The sequence below is a fragment of the Nicotiana sylvestris genome, chromosome 1, assembly GCF_000393655.2.
Source record: "Nicotiana sylvestris chromosome 1, ASM39365v2, whole genome shotgun sequence".
Lineage (NCBI taxonomy): Eukaryota > Viridiplantae > Streptophyta > Magnoliopsida > Solanales > Solanaceae > Nicotiana > Nicotiana sylvestris.
Genome location: NC_091057.1, coordinates 136,368,497 through 136,387,867, shown reverse-complemented (window position 1 = coordinate 136,387,867; position 19,371 = coordinate 136,368,497). Strand labels below are relative to the sequence as shown.

At 37.5% G+C, this 19,371-nt stretch overlaps 1 protein-coding gene across 1 annotated transcript; it reads right to left on the bottom strand.

Annotated features, from left to right (window-relative positions):
* Positions 1-16,418: 16,418 nt before the first annotated feature.
* LOC104242957 (bidirectional sugar transporter SWEET16-like) lies at positions 16,419-18,925 on the bottom strand. Its single transcript, XM_009798068.2, has 6 exons — positions 18,711-18,925; positions 18,514-18,550; positions 17,953-18,163; positions 17,660-17,821; positions 17,351-17,470; positions 16,419-16,938 (listed from the first exon to the last, which is right to left on the bottom strand). Exons 1-6 carry the CDS (start codon positions 18,742-18,744, stop codon positions 16,606-16,608), a joined length of 897 nt encoding a protein of 298 aa, XP_009796370.1. The 5' UTR covers positions 18,745-18,925; the 3' UTR covers positions 16,419-16,605.
* Positions 18,926-19,371: the final 446 nt, after the last annotated feature.

The window sequence follows — 19,371 nt, the reverse complement described above, 5'->3', positions numbered from 1 at the left end:
TTCAAACCCCTAAGACACAATTCCTTAAGCTTCTGCTGTTACCCTCAACAAAATCCTCCTACAACTTCTCTCTTCATTTTCAAAAAAACAGCACACACACCGAAAAACAAAAGCAGAAGGAACGGCCTCCTTTACCTAAAGCAGTTTCCTCACCCCGTTTCGTCGCCAACAGTCCGGTGACAGCCATGGTCGAGCAATATCGACAAACCACCATTGAATCCCTAAACGCGAGCTAAAAGCATAAAACATCAGCTGTTAAATAGCCAAAAAACACAGGTTTTAGCCGAGTTTCGAGGTTCCGGCAAGGTTGACTTTAGATCCGATCATTGTTCAGTTGTCCATGCTAAAATTCTGATTATGGGTTTGCTTCATTAATACAAATATGTTGCAAGATTAGCTCAAAAATGTGAAAGTGAGACAAAGGTCTGTTTTCTCTGCGCATCTGCTTAAAACTTTATTTTATAAGTAATAGACATTTCTTATGCTCTCTCATCAATATAGTTGCCTCTTTCTTATGTTCTATCTTTACAAGAAATTTTTTTTCTCTGGAGATCATAACCTTTAGCCGAACAATTAGAGTTCTATTTGGTTTGAACAAAACATGCTTACTTGATGTTTTATAGACCTATTATTTGATTTTCCTGAAGGAAGACATATATTGCTCGATTCTTATGTACTGTTCTATTACTTGGATGTGATTAAGGTGGAAGAATTGAACCTGAGTGTTTAACAGGGTACTCACAGATAGTCTATCCAAAATGTTTGTATAAAGCTGCAAGCTTTCGTATGCTCGTCCATAATTCACGGCCTCACGAAATCCCAAATAAGTTTAAGAAAATTTCTCAATATTCGTAGTTGCTTTAGGAATTTTAATTAATAAATAAATCCTCGTGACTATGGGTACGGTTCCCGTGGCATAGTTACGGTAAATAAATCCAAATCCGGGTGTGCATTTCATGTGACCCGACCATAACGTCGAATATTAATAATAAAACAAACATGTCGTGAATTGCAGGCGCATTTCATGTAGCGTGGTTTGCGGTGTGTTCCAAAACGGCAAGTGTACGACAATCGTAACTTTTTCAAGAAATAATTTCATAAATCCTAAAAAGCGGTTAAAAATAATTAAAAAGCGAAAAATGCACAATAGGTTTTAAAACGTATAGTAAATCAGATAATTGGGCCAATTAATAATAGTTAAGCGACCGTGCTAGAACCACAGAACTCGGGAATGCCTTTCTCCCGGGTTAACAGAATTTCTTACCCAGATTTCTGTGTTCGCGGACCATAAATGAGAGTCAACTTCCTCGATTCGGAATTTTAAACCGGTAACTTGGGACATCATAAACTATCCCAAGTGGCGACTCTGAATTTAATATAAATAATCCTGTTTCGATTGTCACTTAAATTGGAAGAAACTCTCTTATACCCCTTCCGGGGTGTAAAAAAGAGGTGTGACAGTCCGCATATCAGAAAGATTACTCTTAGGGTGTGAAGGGATAGATACTCATCACGACCCAAATATCGAAAAGATTACTCTCAAGGTGGCCCACATATCGGAGAGATTACTCTTAGGGTGCAAAGGGATGGATACTCATTACGGCTCGAATATCGAAGAGATTACTCTGAAGGTGGCCTAAATATCAGAGAGATTACTCTTAAGGTGCAAAGTGATGGATAATCATCACGGCCTGAATATCAAAGAGATTACTCTCAAGGTGTAGAGGTTCATATGGTATATGAATGTACAAGTCCATGGCAACAAATAGATGGAAAAATACTCAACATCATATGGGAGGACAAATCCATGGCAGAATATAGAAGGACAAATCTAAAAAGAGGCTAACTTAAGGTGCAAAGGGACTTAAACGTCCAGCTTAAGATTGAAAAATTATGGTACCTTTTAAGGACAACCCACGAAGAGGCCAACTTAAGGTGTAAAGAGACTTATATGTCCACCTTAAAGATGGAAATTTATAGTTCCTTTTAAGGACAAACCAACAAAGAGACCAACCTAAGGTGCAAAGGGACTTAAATGTTCACCTTAAGAATGGAAAATTATGGTTCCTTTTAAGGACAAACCTACAAAGAGTTGCAAATGACTTAAAGTGGAAAATTAGAAAGCTTCAACTCGAAGACTTGGTAGACTTGACGACACCAACTTGAACACTTGGAAAACTTTGAAGATTTAGCGGAGTTTGCAGACTTCAACTTGAAGAATGGTGAACTTTTAAACTTCAACTTGAAAAATTAGCAGATTTGAAGACTTGGATGGCTTAAATATTTCAACTTGAAGACCGGCGAAATTGAGGACTTCAACTTGAAGACTAACAGAGTTGAAGACTTCAATTTGAAGACTTGGAGGGCTTAAATATTTCAACTTGAAGAGCGGCGAACTTGAAAACCAGCAGATTTAAAAATTTGACGAACATGAAGACATAGTGAATCCCCGGATTTTAGTGCAAATACTTGGTAGCCTCCTAAAAGACTATAATTGTCCCATTGAAGACATTGGCTAAACATGGAGTCTTGCCCCCTCTAAGTTATATGAGATCCAAGATTCGACAAAAGAATGATATTTTAGCCCGATTTTCAAGTGCTGGTTGAATGAATTACTTCCATCAAAATTCATTTGGACGACGATTAGGGTAATAAGTATCTTTTGGACTTATGCAACTGAACTTAGAATGGAACTCTAAGCTGCCTACGTACCTCGATGAAGAGGATCAAGTCATACCGTATTTCTGAATGAGTGAGTTTTTTATTTTTATATTTTTATATCCTAACTTTTGCCTAGGCCGCCTCTTTCGAGGTTTTCAACCTAGCGGCCCTTTCTTTTTTCTTTTTTTTTAATGGTGGGCCATACAAAGTTTAGACTCATGCGGTCCATGAGTGTAGGAACATGTAGTTTAGGCTCATGCATCAAGGAGCGTTGCAATTTCAAGGATAATACTTCTTCAAAAACTTGCCATTGATCGGGCCGATTCTCATGCCATCTGCATCAACCAGCTTGTAAGCCCCACTTGACTAAGCTTCTTGTACGACATATGGCTCATACCATTTTGAAGTGAACATCTCCACATGATTATGTGAAGTAATAATAGATCTTCATATGGCAAGTACTTGATCTCCTACTTGAAAGAATCTCGGGCGAACTCTTTTACTGAAAGCGCGAGACAATCGAGCTTGATAACATTCAAGATTCTGTTGAGCTTCCAACCTCTTCTCATCAAGAGCCTCTAACTTTGCTAATCGAAGTAGAAAATTTTCTTCATCAGTGATCCCTTCTTGAATAGCTAATTGTAATGAAGGTATTTGACGCTCGAGTGCCAAGACGGCTTCGACTCCATAAATGAGTGAATAAATGGTTACTTCTGTTGGCGTGCGGTGAGTTGTCCGATATGCCCACAGATCTTCTTCCGTACAGTCATGCCAATCTCGTTTGGATTTGGAGATGACTTTCTTTAACAAGTTGCATAAAGTTTTGTTAAATGCCTCGGCTAGACCATTGGCGGTAGCATTGTACATAGAAGAATTACGTTGCTTGAAGCCAAAGAGATCACAAATCTTGTTCATCAACCTATTGTCAAATGGCTTGTCATTATCCGTTATTATGTAACGAGGAATGCCAAAACGAGATATTATGTTTACTCGGATGAAACACTCAACATTGTCCTTCTTTACTTCCTTAAGAGCAAGAGCTTTAGCTCATTTCGAGAAGAAGTAGTCAGTTGTAGCCAAGATATATAAGTGCCCACCGGAGGATTTTGGCAGTGGTCTAACAACATCCAATCTCCAAGCATCAAATGGCTAGGATGCAACAGCCGGGTGCAACACTTCGGGAGGTTGATGAATAAAATTTGCATGGAATTGGAAAGCCTTGCTTCTTCGAGCGTAGTCATGGTAATCTTTTGTCGTCGTTGACCAATAATATCCCATCCTTTTTATATAGAAGTGGAGCTTTGGTGCAGACTGATGTGATCCACATATCCTAGAATGTGTTTCTTGCAAATCTTGGAGTGCTTCATCTTCCACTAAACATCGCAAGAGTACTCCCTCAAATGATCTTCTGTATAGAGTATCTTTATAGTAAAGGAAGAGAGGTGCACGATGGCAGATTTTAGTCCTTCTCTGTATTTCCTGGAAGTATCCTGTATCTCAAGTAATCAATAATGGCTTGTCGCTATTCTTCTTTCTCAGCTTCAGAAATAGCGACAAGATGATCAAGTTCACTTTCTTCACCTTCACCCTTATTTGGTGGCGGTACTACCCATTTTTGGCAGATAGTACTTGCGTTTGATCTGCCAGGGTTAACGATGAAGCTAAGGCAGCTAAAGCATCATCCTTCTTGTTTTGTTTCCTTGGCACATGTTAAATAGTCACGTCATGAACCCACCCCATTAATTTTTAGCATAATCATGATATGGGCATAGTTCAGGTTTCTTGACCTTGTAACTACCTAAAAGCTGGTTGATCACCAACTGAGAGTCACCAAAGACTTGCAATTGCAACGGCTTAATTTCGACAGCCATTTCAAGCCCGAGAATTAATGTTTGATACTCAGCAAAGTTGTTAGAGTAAAGTTGCGCAATGTAAAAGAGTAAGGCAGAACTTCACATTGAGAAGTGATAAATACTAAACTAGCACCAGCTTCTCCGCGATGTGTAGAATCTTTGAAGTACATCTTCCATAGAAGGTGAATTTCAATGACCATTGCATCCTCATCAGATAGTTCATCAATTAGCTCCCAATCATCAGGTATAGGGTGATCTGCCAAGAAGTCCGCTAACGCTTGTCCTTTTACAGCCTTTTGAGGGACGTAGATGATAAGTAGGGATTTTGACTACTTATTTGCACTCTTTTACTTTCGTTTTGGCTCAAAATTGCTTAAAGGTATTCTCGCAAAATAATTAAATGTGCTTGCTTGCAGGAGTGTTAGAATATGAGCTAAAGAGATGAAAATCAACTCAAGAAGGAGTAATTTTGGATAAGGAAAAAACCACGGCTAAAAGGGCACTGTGCAGACCACACAATATTGAGTATGGCTACAGATCATGAAAAAAGCCTCTGACAAGAAATGCTCTACAAAGTGCGGACCACACAATTCTGGTGCATCCGCAGAAGATAAAATTAGAGAGATGGGATATTAAGGTCAAGAAGAAATGTGGACCGCACCATTTTTGTGCGGCTGAGTAATCAAGAGCGCGACCGCACTCAGAAATGTACGATCCACAGAAGTCCTACAATGCCAAAGCCCAAGGTTAAGAAGTGCGGACCGCACTATAATTGTGTGGCTGCAGAAGCAAGAGTGCAACTGCACTCATAAATGTGCAGTCCGCAGAAGTTGAAGGAGTGCGGTCACAACCCTCGTAAATGTCAGATATTTTCAGCTTAGAATAAATAGATTTTTTCGTCATTTTTAGGTTAAGTTGTGTAAGTTGGGAGTACCTGAGCCGTTTTTATTTACTGTATTGGATAACATTGTATTAGATTAGCTTTTAAAAATTAGATTTTCATTCCTTAATCAAGTATTATGAATTCTATCTTAGTTTCTTCTTTAATTTCTTCATTTTTCATGAGTAGCTAAACTCATAGCTAGGGTTGTGACCCAACCCTACTATAGGTACTTAATGTGTAACTGATTTATGGCTTATTTATGATTGGGTATATGATATTTAGACTAGTTCTTGCTTGAATTTGATAATTGATGGTTGCAAACATTGATTCATGCCTAATTGACTTAGTCTCTACTTGAGAAAGAGAGACTAAGACTAGGAAAACTTGACTAACAAGAAATTGGGGTGAACTCAAGAAATTGATAGCCCCAATTAAAGGGTCAAATCTAGAGATAGTAAGACCCGACTTGAACATATATCATTTCTTTTGTGAAATACCCGTTTGAACTTGAGAAAGCCAAATCAAGCAAAATCACTCAAACTACCGAGAGGTATAGAGTGAGTAATTGAGTGTGATTGCTATATTGTGTCCCAATCGACCAAGTATGCCCTAAAGCTCTCAACCTGGTAGGTATCAATCTAGGCAGAAGTTACAACCCTAGATCTTTCACAACTTGAAAAATAACCAAAACCAAAAATATTGTCTCTTAGCTCTACAGTTACAATCAATAGCTTAGAAGTAGAAGTAGAAACAACAATTGAAAATGTGGAAGTGTAATTTTAGGCACATCATACAGTCACACTAGATGCATACCTAATCCAAAATCTAACTCCCTGTGGATTTGACCGCCTCACAACCTATATTTGTGGTGTGAGTTTGGGCAACACCAGTACATAATCTCAAATTGTTGAAATTGGAGGTACTGTCTCGCTAGTCGATCACTAAGAATAGGTTTTGACAGTAGTGCTTGATGGGATTTGCTTTAGAAACAAGACGAACAACATGAGCTTGAAAGTAGTGCTTCAACTTTTGAATAGAGAAGACTAATTAGCAAATAATTCAGCTCGTTAGTGTCAAATCCTACTCAAGTAGTAAAGAGAGTTTTCTTCTCCTCACTAGTTTCTTGGGCCAACAGTGCTCCAACAGATCTTTCTTGTGCCGCAATATATAGTATCAATCGCTTTCTCGGTATAGGGGCTGCTAAAATTAGAGGCTTCATCAAGTAGGATTTAATGCTCTCAAAGGCATTAACGCACGCTTAGTGCCACTTGAAAGGGACACCTTTCTTCATAAGGAGACTGAATGGTGGGCATCTCCCAGATAGATTCGATATGAATCTCCTAAAATAAGTTAGCTTTCCTTGTAAACTTTCTAATTCATGAATATTTCGAGGCTCAAGTATTTTTAAAATTGCATCAACTTTGGCTTGATCAATTTCGATCCCTTGATGCCGGACAATGAAACCAAGGAACTTTCCAGAAGTAACTCCAAAAGAACATTTCAATGGGTCCATCCTAAGTTGGTACCTAAGGAGCAACTCAAATACTATTCTCAAGTCTTTCAACTGGTCGCTCCTCTTTCTCGATTTTACCACCAACTCATTGACATAATAATCAACGTTCTTGTGGAGAAGGTCATAAAAAATATTCTGTAGCCCTTTGGAAAGCGGAACCATCATTTTTCGAGCCAAAAGACATTACCTTGTAGCAATAAATACCCTTTGGGGTGCGGAATGCAGTAAGCTCTTCATTTTTTGGTGTCATGCGAATTTGATTATAGCCTAATGAACCATCCATGAATGACATTGCCTCGTACCCAATGGTAGCATCAATCATCAGCTCTGTAATAGGAATCAGGAATTCATCTTTGGGTCACACATAGTTGATATCCCTAAAGTCAACGCACACTCGAATCTGGCCATTTTTTTTCCTTACAAGGACAATACTTGAACCCCATGTTGGGTATTTAACTTCACAAATAAAGACAGAGTCGATGAGTTTGTTAACTTCAGTTTCAATCGGGGGAACCAAGTCCGGCCTAAAGCACATTTGAGTTTGCTTAACAGAACGAGCGCCATTCTTGACTGTGATGGACTGCTACTTTAGGGTCCAAGCCAGGCATCTCTTTGTAACTCCAGGCAAATACATCCCTAAACTCCTTGAGTAACTCAATATAATTGCTTTCTTATCAACTTCTAGTAAAGCACTTAGGTAGGTGAATCTTGTGTCTTCATCAATGCCAAGGTTAACTTCTTTTTAAGGCATCAACCGTAGTCTTCATGCCTTCTTCAAGTTCAGGTGGAACATCTTTCGCATTTTCATCTTCTTGAGGGTCCCTATCGTTGAAGGATATGTGATAACATGGTGAAATATCCTCCATTTCTACATCATCCTCCATTAGAGATGGATCACCATTCTCGCCTAGTGCGGTAACATGATACGAATAACCCACACTTTCTTCATCTTCGTCACGTTCCTTAGTGTAGACCGCAATATATGGCTTTACCTTCAGTACTTCTTTACATGAAACCACAAGTTTTGTTTGTCTCCTCATTCTAGAAGGAACCAAACATTGAAAATACTTAGAGATTTCTGGATTCTGGGCGAAGCAGGTGTTCTTATGCTTTGATAATTTCTATGGAACTTGTTCCCCTTCTTTAATGGACCCAATCTCTCAAATATGGAAGTCCTCACAATTGATTTTCCAAGTTGATCAAAGACTGAAGGTCTATTAGAATCGGCAGATTCATCTTCTACTGTGATATAATTATTGCTTGCCCTTCTTATGGATATGCGAACTGGTGATGGTTGCTTGTACCTCAAACCTTCACATAATTGCCTTGTAGAAACTTCTGATGGGAGTTTCCCTAATTTTTATGGCTCATTGGGATTGTATCTAGCTTTTGCAAATAGCTTGTAAGCATTAGGATCAAAGCCTTCATCTGTACGCGTCGTAAGGAGTGCCACATTATGAGAATGATTCTATGCCACAAACCCTGCAAGTAGCATTGAGGGCAACTTTACTGCCTCAATTCATTTGATCGGAAGAGTTAACTCCCTTAGCATATTAGTTTGGATTTTGGCTGATTCGCTCTCATCTTTCTTTTTTCTAAGGATATATTGGAGTGCAGGAGTTACTTTCCTACTATGAGATACAATGTTCCCTTTATGAGATTTATTTGGGTTAGGGCGTATCTCCTTAGGAATAGCTTTGGTTTTGTCAGCAACCACCTCAGCTCTCTTACTCGTTGACTCGTCATTCTTGACATTTATGACATCATCAACTTTCAGCTCCTTCACAATACGCTTTTTTAAGTAGAACTTTGCATCAATGAAGTGTGACTCAGCCTCAGTGAATGGCTCATCATCAGCAACTATCTTTTTCTCGACTTCACCCTCGTAGTACTTCAAACATTGATGGTAGGTAGATGGAACCACTTTATTCTTATGTATCCAAGGCCTTCCAAGCAAGACGTTATATGAAGTCTTTGCATCAATCACATGTAGCCATGCACTTGATAGCATATCTTCAATGGTGATCCCCGACCTGATCACGCCTATGGCTCTTTCCTCCCCTTGGTTGAATCCTTGAATCATCACATAACTTTCCGAGAGTTTGTTCATAGGAACACCAAGTTCTTTCAAAGCGCGAATTGGAAGATGTTCACTGAGGATCCTCCATCAACCAAAATTCTATTTACCCTTTCATCGCGTATATAGCCAACTAGGTACAACGGGTGGTTATGAGGAATGTCACCTAGTAGAAGATCGTCATTTGTGAACTTAACTTTTTCCTCGCAAGAATTAACTTCTTGAGGAATGGACACGATGAGGTTTTCTGAAAATGGTGCCAACGGTAGGTCATCACTCTTTTCTTCCTCTTTGTCGGCATGGCAACAAGAGGCATCAACACTGTCATGGGAAATCTTCGTGCGGAACAAACTTGGCAAGAACTCCTACAAGGTCACTGGATGTCGTGGCTTTTGAGGGTGGTGCACCTCCACTTTTGCGTTCTTAAAATACTTAACTAGATCCATTATTTTCCTTGTTGGTTGTTTTGTTGACTTTTTTGGGCTCTTTTTGTGGAACCTACGACGAGTCACCAACGTCCAACCTTCATCATCATCATGGTGATCTACTTTGACTTTGTTAATCTCCAGTAATTCTTCATCTTCGATTTCTTTTAAACTGCCTAGCTCATCTAGACTGAATGAGCCAAAGGTGATAGAGACTTGGTTCGCATTCTCCTTCTCATCTTCGAGCATGATCTTTTTTTCATGGGCCAAGTCCGTAACTTTGTCCTTAAAGACAAAGAACATCTCAAGAGGATGACTCACAAGTCGATGATATTTGCAGTAATTTGGGTCATCATTTTTCCCAGTTTTATTTGGCCGCTTCATCTCTGGAAGCTCAATGAGATTTAACTCGAAGAGCTCTTCAAAAATTATAGGCACATCATAATACAGAAATGGGTACTTATTCTCTTGCATTTCTTTTAAAGTCAATTTTTCACTTGGCTTATCTTGAAAGGAAGTAGATTTCATACTCTGCTTCTTGCTCACCTTTATCGTAAACTTTACAGGTGATGTGTGTGAGCACGTGATTTTTGCCCTAAATATGATTATTCCGAAAATCCCAAACAAAATTATTTTTTTTTACAATTTTTGTGCATTTTGGTGTCATTTTCTGATAATTGTTGCATTCTATTTGCGCATTTTAATTCTATAAAGTACGAAAATATGCATTTTTGCGTTTGGGTTTTAGTATCAATTAAGGGTTAATTGTTTTAAAAAAAACATGAAAATCACAAAAATTAGTTCACTTTTGTTTTGAAATAACTAGGATTTCATGTTAGTTTTACATCTCCATAAAAATTATAAAAATTGTAAAAGTAAGAAAAGAAAACAAAAAGGAAATAAGAATGGAAATTGGGTCTTAATAGAATACCCAAATTTGGGCCAATTTATTGGATTTTTCAGGCCCAAATGCCTTAAATCCGTTCCAAATCAGTCCAGCCCAAACCCCCAACCCGGTCCGGTCCCCAGTAAGTCCAAACGACGTCGTTTCCCCAGCATCTAACCACGACCGTTGGATCTCATCAATCCAACAGTCCAGATCTAACTAGGATGTTGGGTATATAAATGTCTGAAATTCCCCCCCCCCACCCCCCATTTGCCTCATCTTCCTCACCCCGTCTATTTTCACGAACCCTAATCCGCGCCTCCATCAAACCCCTCGCCGGTTGTGAACGCCACCTACCCCGTTCAAACCCAGATTAACACCACATATCCCCCATGAATCCCTCTTTCCATTCCCGTTATTAGTTTTTCTCGAATGTTGCCAGAGCTCGTCGAATCTTCGTTTGAAGTTTCCGGTCAAATCGAAGGTTTATCCAAACCAGCCCAATATCACACCATACAATCCCCGGCCTCCCCTCAACACTAATCCATGTTTATTTTCCTTCAATTCACTGTGAAACGGCTCGAATATTAGATCTAAGAATTTCTGGACAAAACCCTAAACCAAATCTTTGTGATTTCGAACCGTAGTATCCTTAACCATGTGTTCTCTTGTAAGAACACATGGTTAGGGATGTTACGCGTCAAAAATCTGAAAGGATTCAGACATCTGTAACTGGCCGGAGTTCTTCGTGCTTCTGTGAGTTTTTACTGTTTCTTTTTACTCGCATGTTTGAAGTTTTAGTCACAGTTTTTGTTTCATTAATTGTTCTGTTAATTTTATGATTTATTTGTATTAGTTTAGTTCTGTCAATTACTGTTGGTTCTGAGTTTGATATTTGTTTGAATGATTGTGAGTTTATGGGTTAAGAATTAGTTTAAATTCATTTAAAGTTGATCATGTTGACTTAAGCTTTGCTTTGCTCGATCCTGGTTTCTGGGTTCCCTTAGCTTGACTGAGTTAGTATAATTGAACAATGGGGTTAGGTTTAGTTTGATTAAGTTGATTTATGAGTGCTAATTAATCAATTTCAGTTAGTTTTAGATTAACTTAGGGGATTGGTTATAGCTGTTAAGGATGAGGGTGGGTTCAGTAATTTTGAGGAGCCTTCAGGGGTAGTCTGGGTATGGAAAAGGGTAGTTCTAATAGGAATAGTAATTTCAAAGCATATGAAAGGGCAGTATAGGTATTGTATGGGTAGAAGAATACCCTAGGACCTTCTAGAATGGGATTTTAGTGCACATTTCAGCACAATAGGGGTGCTTACTTGTTTAGCAAGTCAAGAATAAAGGGACTAAAATGAAAATAGGGAAGGGACCAATTAAAAAATCAGAATCTGATCTATTCTCTTTGGGTTGCCTATAAAAGGGCATGAAATGCTTTGGAAAAGGGGCTTCTTCTGTTGCTGCCTTTCAGCTCTAAGCTCAAAACCCCCACCAAAAATTCTCCTCCCTACTTTCAATTTCAGCTGGCATTTTAATTCCAAATTTATTCAGAAAACAAAACATCAAAAAATGAAGAAATCAAAAACAATCTTACAGTTTCATTATTAGTTTTGGATTTCAGTTGGGTTTTGGGTTTAGCAGTATCACAAAGGTGTTTGGGTTCAACTGTGAGGGTTAGGAGTGTAGTTGAAGTATGTGTTGAATTGATCTGTGGAGGCTGCCTGTATTTCTGGTTTTCAAAAGTAGTTCCTGGCTTGTTTTGTGGTATATATTATTGAGTTTGCTGTTGTTGCTGTTCAAAGTAGCTGACTCCTTTCTTTTTCCCTATTTACATTTCAATTTCCAGGTACTTGTTTTGTAGCTCTCAAGTCTATGGAAATGAAGTAAATATGATGTTTAAAGTTGATCTCTGAACTCCTCATGTTTTTTTTTTGTTTGATTTAATGTATAAAACAGTTAGCTTACTCGATATTTCATGTCATCTGTGTACTAGACTAAACCTGGATTGTATAAATTGGACTGATGAACTGTTAAGCATGAGTTTGTTCATTTTGATTATTAAGTGGGTACTTGGGTATTTAGTTCATGTATGTAAATCAAAACAGTGGACTGTTTAGACTGTGCATTTCATGTTTATGTAATTGTAGTTTTCAGTTTTGCTTAAATTCCACAGTCTGTTGAAGTTAAATTTGCAAAGTTGTAATTAATTTTGAGTTCAATACACGTGACTGCTTTTAATTTTGGTTTAATATGAATTGTACATTCAATAGCTTCGTACTGGGCCAGTTTTTGGGCCTGGCGTATTAATAGGTAGCCCAGATTTTTTTGGTTAGGTGATAAATTGAATTGGGGCCCAGGTGCATTAAAGCTTAAGAAATTAGTTAAATCAAAAGGTGCCCAAGGGCTCGATCCCTGGGCTGTACAAATGCCTGTCAATAAGTTAAAATTTTGGCCTGCATTAGGCCCGATGCTTAGAGCTCTAGGAGTCTGCGCCTGCAGCATGTGCAATGGCATGATTTGGACCTTATGGGCTCAGAGCCCATTTTCTCAGCATTTCTTCCTGGATGTCCAAATTCAAATTCAACAAAGTACTGGCCTTAATCAATTAGGATCCTTAAGTAATTAATAGCATAATTATCTCACTGTTTAGATTTGGAAAGGTTGCTTAGTGAATTTCACCACCTTCCTCAAAAATAACAATACGTTAGAATCTTTAGGCGCGATTTTAATTAAAGTACCTTCTTAAAACTCGGGTGCGCATTGATGCGACCCAAATCCAAATCTCGACGAAGTCAAAACGTGTTGACAACCACGGGCGCATTGATTGTGACGTGGTCGAAACGCATTTTCACAACGTCGCAATTCTGCTAAAATAAATAACAATAAAAGCGGTTTACGAATAAAAAGCACATAAGTTAACATGTATTAAAATCAGATAAAATCAAATACAACAGTTAAGCGACCATGCTAGACCCACGGAACATGGGAATGCCTAACACCTTCTCCCGGGTTAACAGAATTCCTTACTCGGATTTTTGGTTCGCGGACTGTTAACAGAGTCATAAATTTCCTCGGTTCGGGATTCAATCGGTGACTTGGGACACCATTAATCTCTCAAGTGGCGACTCTGAATTAATTAATAATTAAATCCCACTCTGATTGTCCTTTAAATGGAAAAACTCCTTCACGCCCTTCTGGGGGTGTAGGTGAAAAAGGAGGTGTGACAATGTGTTGACATTCATAGTTTCCTTGTTTTTAGACTTAGGTACGAACTTGCTCCATTTCCTGACTTCTTTCTTGTCGTTCCCTTTGCTAGGTTCATAGATGGGTAGCCTTTCATTTCCAGTGGAAGCCATGCTCAATTCCATGTCATAGGCACGAGTTGCAAATTCTTCAAATATGCTAGGCTTGATACCTTGCAAGATGTAGTGCAATCCCCAATGCATGCCTTGGATAGATTCTTTTAACGAGTATTTGTAAGTTCCACCATGCTTATAGTTCTCCTTATGCTATAAAGGTGATTGAGGAACCCTTGCTCTAGTTGACTCAGCTATCAGTAGATCCCGCCTCAAGGTCTATATACCAATCAAAAACATTTTATTTTAGCGAACGGACAAACTTCTTGACGAGGTAATCTCCATAAGTCCTAGCGTTGTTGCATGTCTTAACGAAGTGTGCCACGTGTTGCCTTGGATTGCCTTTTCCGTCAAACTGTTGAAACTTTGGAGGTTGATAGCCAGCAGGCATCGTCAGCATATCGATACTCGCAGTATATGGTTTTGGGTGTGTAAAAGAGGACTTAGTAGCAACTTCGTACTTGCTATTAATAGTTCCTTCAATGAACTCCTTCAGTTGATCGATTAAAATCAACCCTTCAGATGAGACAAGGATAGCCTTAGCGGATGCTACTTGTCTTGGGGGAGAATTACTCTCTGAAACCTCTGGGAGCTTTCTAGGTGCATGGGTGGATTCTTCTTCCATCAAGATTCTCACCCTGTCTGTTAGCTTGTCAATTTTAGCATTTTGATTTTGCATGTACTTGGTCAAGCCAGTGATTGTTTCCGTCAAGTTTGCCAACTGCTCTTCCACAAGTGAAGTGTTTGTCACCATGGCTTGCATGATTGTGTGGATGATGGGGAATAGCATGGATTGTCACACATATTGATTCTCGACTGGCTCACAGTATGGGGTGTAAGTGAGGAAGATCCATCACTTAAAATATCATCATCTTCCTTCACAACAAAGTTCTTAGATCTGGAGAGGTCAAGAAGACCTAGAATTTTCTTGATCTTTTCAGCAATATTGCTTTCTCCTTCAGGTACGTTCGTAGAGGATCTTGCTCTTTTTGAGGATGAAGATCCGAAAATAGGGGTTGATGCGGACGACACTTGGAGTGCTTATTGTCTTAAAGAGCTTGCTTTGCTTCTCGTAACCGGTCTGAAGCCTCCAAAGGTAGCATCGAGGATGCTTTCCATATCAGCATAGAACCTGCAGTTAGCAGCCTTGGTGGATGTTGATCTAGAGTTGATTTTTCTTGAAGCCATTTTGATGTTTTTAAACATTGCTGATTGAAAAATTGAGATGAGAGGTAGAGATTATCCCACTGGGTGTGCCAGAATTTATAGACAATAAATTACGTTGAGAAAATAAAATCAAGACCGAAAAATATTGTAACAATCGTAGTATTTTATTTCAAATAATATGAGTGTACAATCTCTATGAACCCTCTGATTCTTCTTTCGAATAGTAAATAAATTCAAGGGCCTTTGAGCTTGATCTTGAATCTATATTTATTGCCACGAACGATGATCATGAATGCAACTAGCACGAACTTTCATTTGAGCTCGTACTCCTCGAATCATGATTTGTTCTTCGTTCTTGAGCTTGAACTTGAACTTGATTGCTTGAAGCTTGAAACTTGTAGAGAAATTTACGGTGTTTGATCCACAAGCTCTCTCTTGCTTCTTGTTATAACTTGTGGTATCTTTTCTGAGTTATGAAGACCCTTATTTATAATTGTGGGAGAGAAGATTATGATAAGAACAAACTCTTCCAACCAATCAAATTGAAATATGAAAAAAGCCGCATTTGATTTGTCAGAACATGTCACTTGCACATGTGGGGCAGTTTCATTGGTCTCTTAATTTGACTTGGCTTGCCTTATTATTTTGACACATGGCATAATCCTATTGGCTCATCACTTGTAGCCCAATGAACTTGGACTGAATTATTAATTCTATCTATATCGCACTTATATAATTAATCCAGTTATATTAGCCCAATAAATTTATTTGGACTAATATATCTTGAATTTAAAATATAGTCCAAATTAATTTATGAATTTAATTTCGCACATCTTACACGCCTACACTTGTATTCATGAGTAACATTTACATACGTAATAACGATAAAAACACGAACTTGGTAGCAAAATTTTGATTACCAAGTTTCCCAAAAAAAAATATAGTAGTATCATTTTAGTAGTATTTGGCCACAAATTCCAGATTATTCACACATTATCTTATAGCAGTACAAAATATGTGACAAAATATTATGAGAAGTCTTTGCTACTTGTTCCTGAAAAATAAAATTAGTTAGGGAAAATTCCAGGTGAATCACTTATCAAAGAGCGAGCAGCCACCAGGTTTAATGATTTGGTGGGATCTACAGATGTAGTAGCTGGTGAACCGCTTCTTCTTCTTCCACGAAGATTCAGACAAAACCGAGCTTGGATGGAACTGAACAAGATTTGGGGAACGAATACAAAGGTCAAAGGCTTATTATTGAGAAAGTAAAAGGGCAAAGAAAGCCGTCCGACCCTACCAAAGTACCAAAGGCTTTCGAGGCTTACACCTCCCTATTACAGGACCTTAAAAAAGGCTTTCAGTAGCGCCCTTAGAATCTAATTTGAAACGCCAGTAGTTGTAGCTGTGGCCACATCAACCCTTTCGGTCTTATCGCTCCGAATTCCAATCTATATGACCCCGAGCAGTACAAAGTAAACCTCTTTTGTAGATGCAAGTAGTAACCTAATCTTTAAGAATTTGTTCAGGGGACCCTCTGATCTATCGATGGAAAGATCTCCGCGTAAGTAGACATTATGAAAATACACTACTTTATCCTCAGACATCAAACTTTATTGTGTATAATCTTTCTTTGAAGACACCTACTACCAAGGGGAAGAAAAAAACGGAAGCTTAGATTTAGAGCTTCAACTAATAATAATTATAGATTTTAAAGTTTCTTATATGTAGGCCCAACAATACAAAAATGAAGTTTGGGCCTATATTCTAAAATTCTGAAATTTAGTGGGCTTCTTTTAGGCCTTTCTCAATATCATCTTCATTGTGTGAGCCCAAAGAAGATGAGCTAATAGAGAGAGTCTTCACTAGTTTCTCGCTATACTGACGAGATAAAGATGGCTTTGGGAGGCTTTTCCCTTTGTGAAGATTTCGATTATTTTTGTCATTCTCATGGGCTCCATCAAGATCATTCATTTGGATTCCTGTTCTCACTAAATGGGCCGAGCCTTCTTTTTCTTCCTTTTCATCTATGGATTTTGTTGGGGTTGACTTGTAGTAGATGAAATACAGGATCAGTTGGGCCGAGCCCAATAAGAATCCTATCCCATTTGGCACCTAAAATCGAACATTGAAGAAAACAATCGAATTTTATGATAATCAATATAAAACACAAAAATTTGATAATATTTCAATAAATATTACATAGCTGAGAAAGAAATAATAATGAACCAACTCGTTAGTGGCTTAGAAGGAGGGGATATTATCACGTTTAGCCCCTGTCAGAAACTATTTATATTTACTAGCCGAAAAAGTGTATAAAATTTGTATAATTTTTATATATAGCATAAATAATGTATATATATACAAAATATACAAAAATTTATCTATTACTTGGTGTGTATTGTATTGAAATTTATTCGTTCACATCTAGTATATCTCATGATACACCAAATATTTTCCAGACCTAGATCAAAATAAGTGAGAATTCAAAGAAAGGAAAATCGAAAAGAAGAAGAAGAGAACTTACTCCAATATAATAATCCTTGACAAGGACTGCGTAAGCAGCCCATACCCCTCCATTTAGGAACTGGAAGAAGGAAAGAAAAAATGGCATGTACTCCACACTCTTCATTTTTATCACAGTTCTCTGTACGCCAAACACAGTTGAATTAACAAAAACTACAATTTTAAATTGCAGTAAAAAAACAAATAGGAAGAAATTAAAGAAAAGAAGAGATGTTATATGCTATAACAGGTTAAAATACATTAATAGCACATAAAATTCCTTATATTGATAATAAGTTAACTGCAACAAGAGAAAGGGATAAGAAATTACCGTAGCTGATAAAGGAGATGCATACATGACTACGTTCAAACCAGCAGCTAAAAGTCCGACCAATGTGAGCCGAGTATTTCCATGCACAGCTAGTAAAGTGATTGCTATTACAGCCCCAAGGAAAGCTATATCTATTATTGCCACCAGCTTGATGGATTGAATCTGAAAAACAAAAACGACATCAAATTTACAACTTTTTATTTCCTTCAAAACAAATTAATCAGCTAGTTTTTGACGTTAAAAGGTGATAAAGACCAGAGTTTTAACATTGAAAATTTAATAGTATTCATTACCTTAAGAGTTTTGGTGGCATAGATAAGGAAGAGAGTGACATATACGATGTGTAATATGGCACCAGTCCCATTGACTGTGACCACAAGCAAACCTCCAGGCTTTAGTAAGCCATAAAATGTCCACAAACTTGTGCTCAATAGTGTTGTAATATATGGAATCCCTTTAAAATCCTCTGTTGATTTCTTCTTGATTATCCTTTTGAACGTTTTTCTGAAATATTAATAATTCAAACTTGATGATCATTGTGAATAAACAATGAAAAATACAGTAATCAAATGCCTTTTAATTATTGTAATCGTCACAGGTTTCATCTTTAATTAACATGCGTTGATTATAAGTTGGATTCTTATAGGGTGCAAATCTTTGTTTTGAGAATTCTTAAAAAAATAATATTACGGGGTACCATATTACTTAATTCCAATAGTAGGAAGAAAAAAAAAAACTACTACTCCGTACTACGTAAACGTGGGATTATTATATACAACAGATAATATAGTTATTTTATTTAATGATCAGTGTAACCAACGAAATTAGTACTACGAGGAAAATCCAAGACTTACATTGGGGCAGCAAACATAAGTATGGAGATGACATTCCCTGCAGAAACATGGGTGTAAATTAAAAATCATTTACCACTATATTTATTATTGGCAAAAACATTCATTTCTTTTTTTCATATTAATTAATAAACTTAAAATTTCATTAATTGTTAAAGTTCCACCTTTTGTACTTTTAAAGATTTAATAATGAATCTTACCAATTATGCCGAGGATGAAGCTGAAGTTAGCCATAGAATAGAAATAGAAGATGGACAAAAAAGATGAAAGTACAAGGCTATATATCAAGAGTTACGTGAAGGAGAAAGAGGGAAATAAAAAGTAGTGGATGAGGATAGACTATAGAGTTGGGGACAAAAGTGAAAGAAACTGTAGTAGATAGAAAACATAAATGCTGGCGCAAAACCCAGAAGTTGCTGCTGATGATTCAAAAGGTCCCAAATATATGGTGAGTATTCACTATTCAATATTAGGACACGTTAGCCTCTGTTGTTGTCGGTAGTTCTTACTACATTCGGTGGCCGTCCAAAACTAAAATTTAAATTTTATGAATTCTGAATTTATTATTGAACTCAATAACTTATTTTAATTTATTGGTTAAGGCTTTATAATTATTTAATAGATTTTTCAATACAATCATAAGCAAAAGTTTCCGTCCCTGCAGTCCGACATCCATTATCTAGGTGAATTTTGAGCTTAAATTTGATGAGGTCATCACTGTAAAACTCATTGTATATGTATAATTCTGAGTTTAAAATTTAATAATTTTTCAGACACGTTTATATCAGAAATATTACTGGTTCAACCAAACCAAGAAAAACCATATTACATCTGCCTCTGCCATTAGCATCAACATTGATC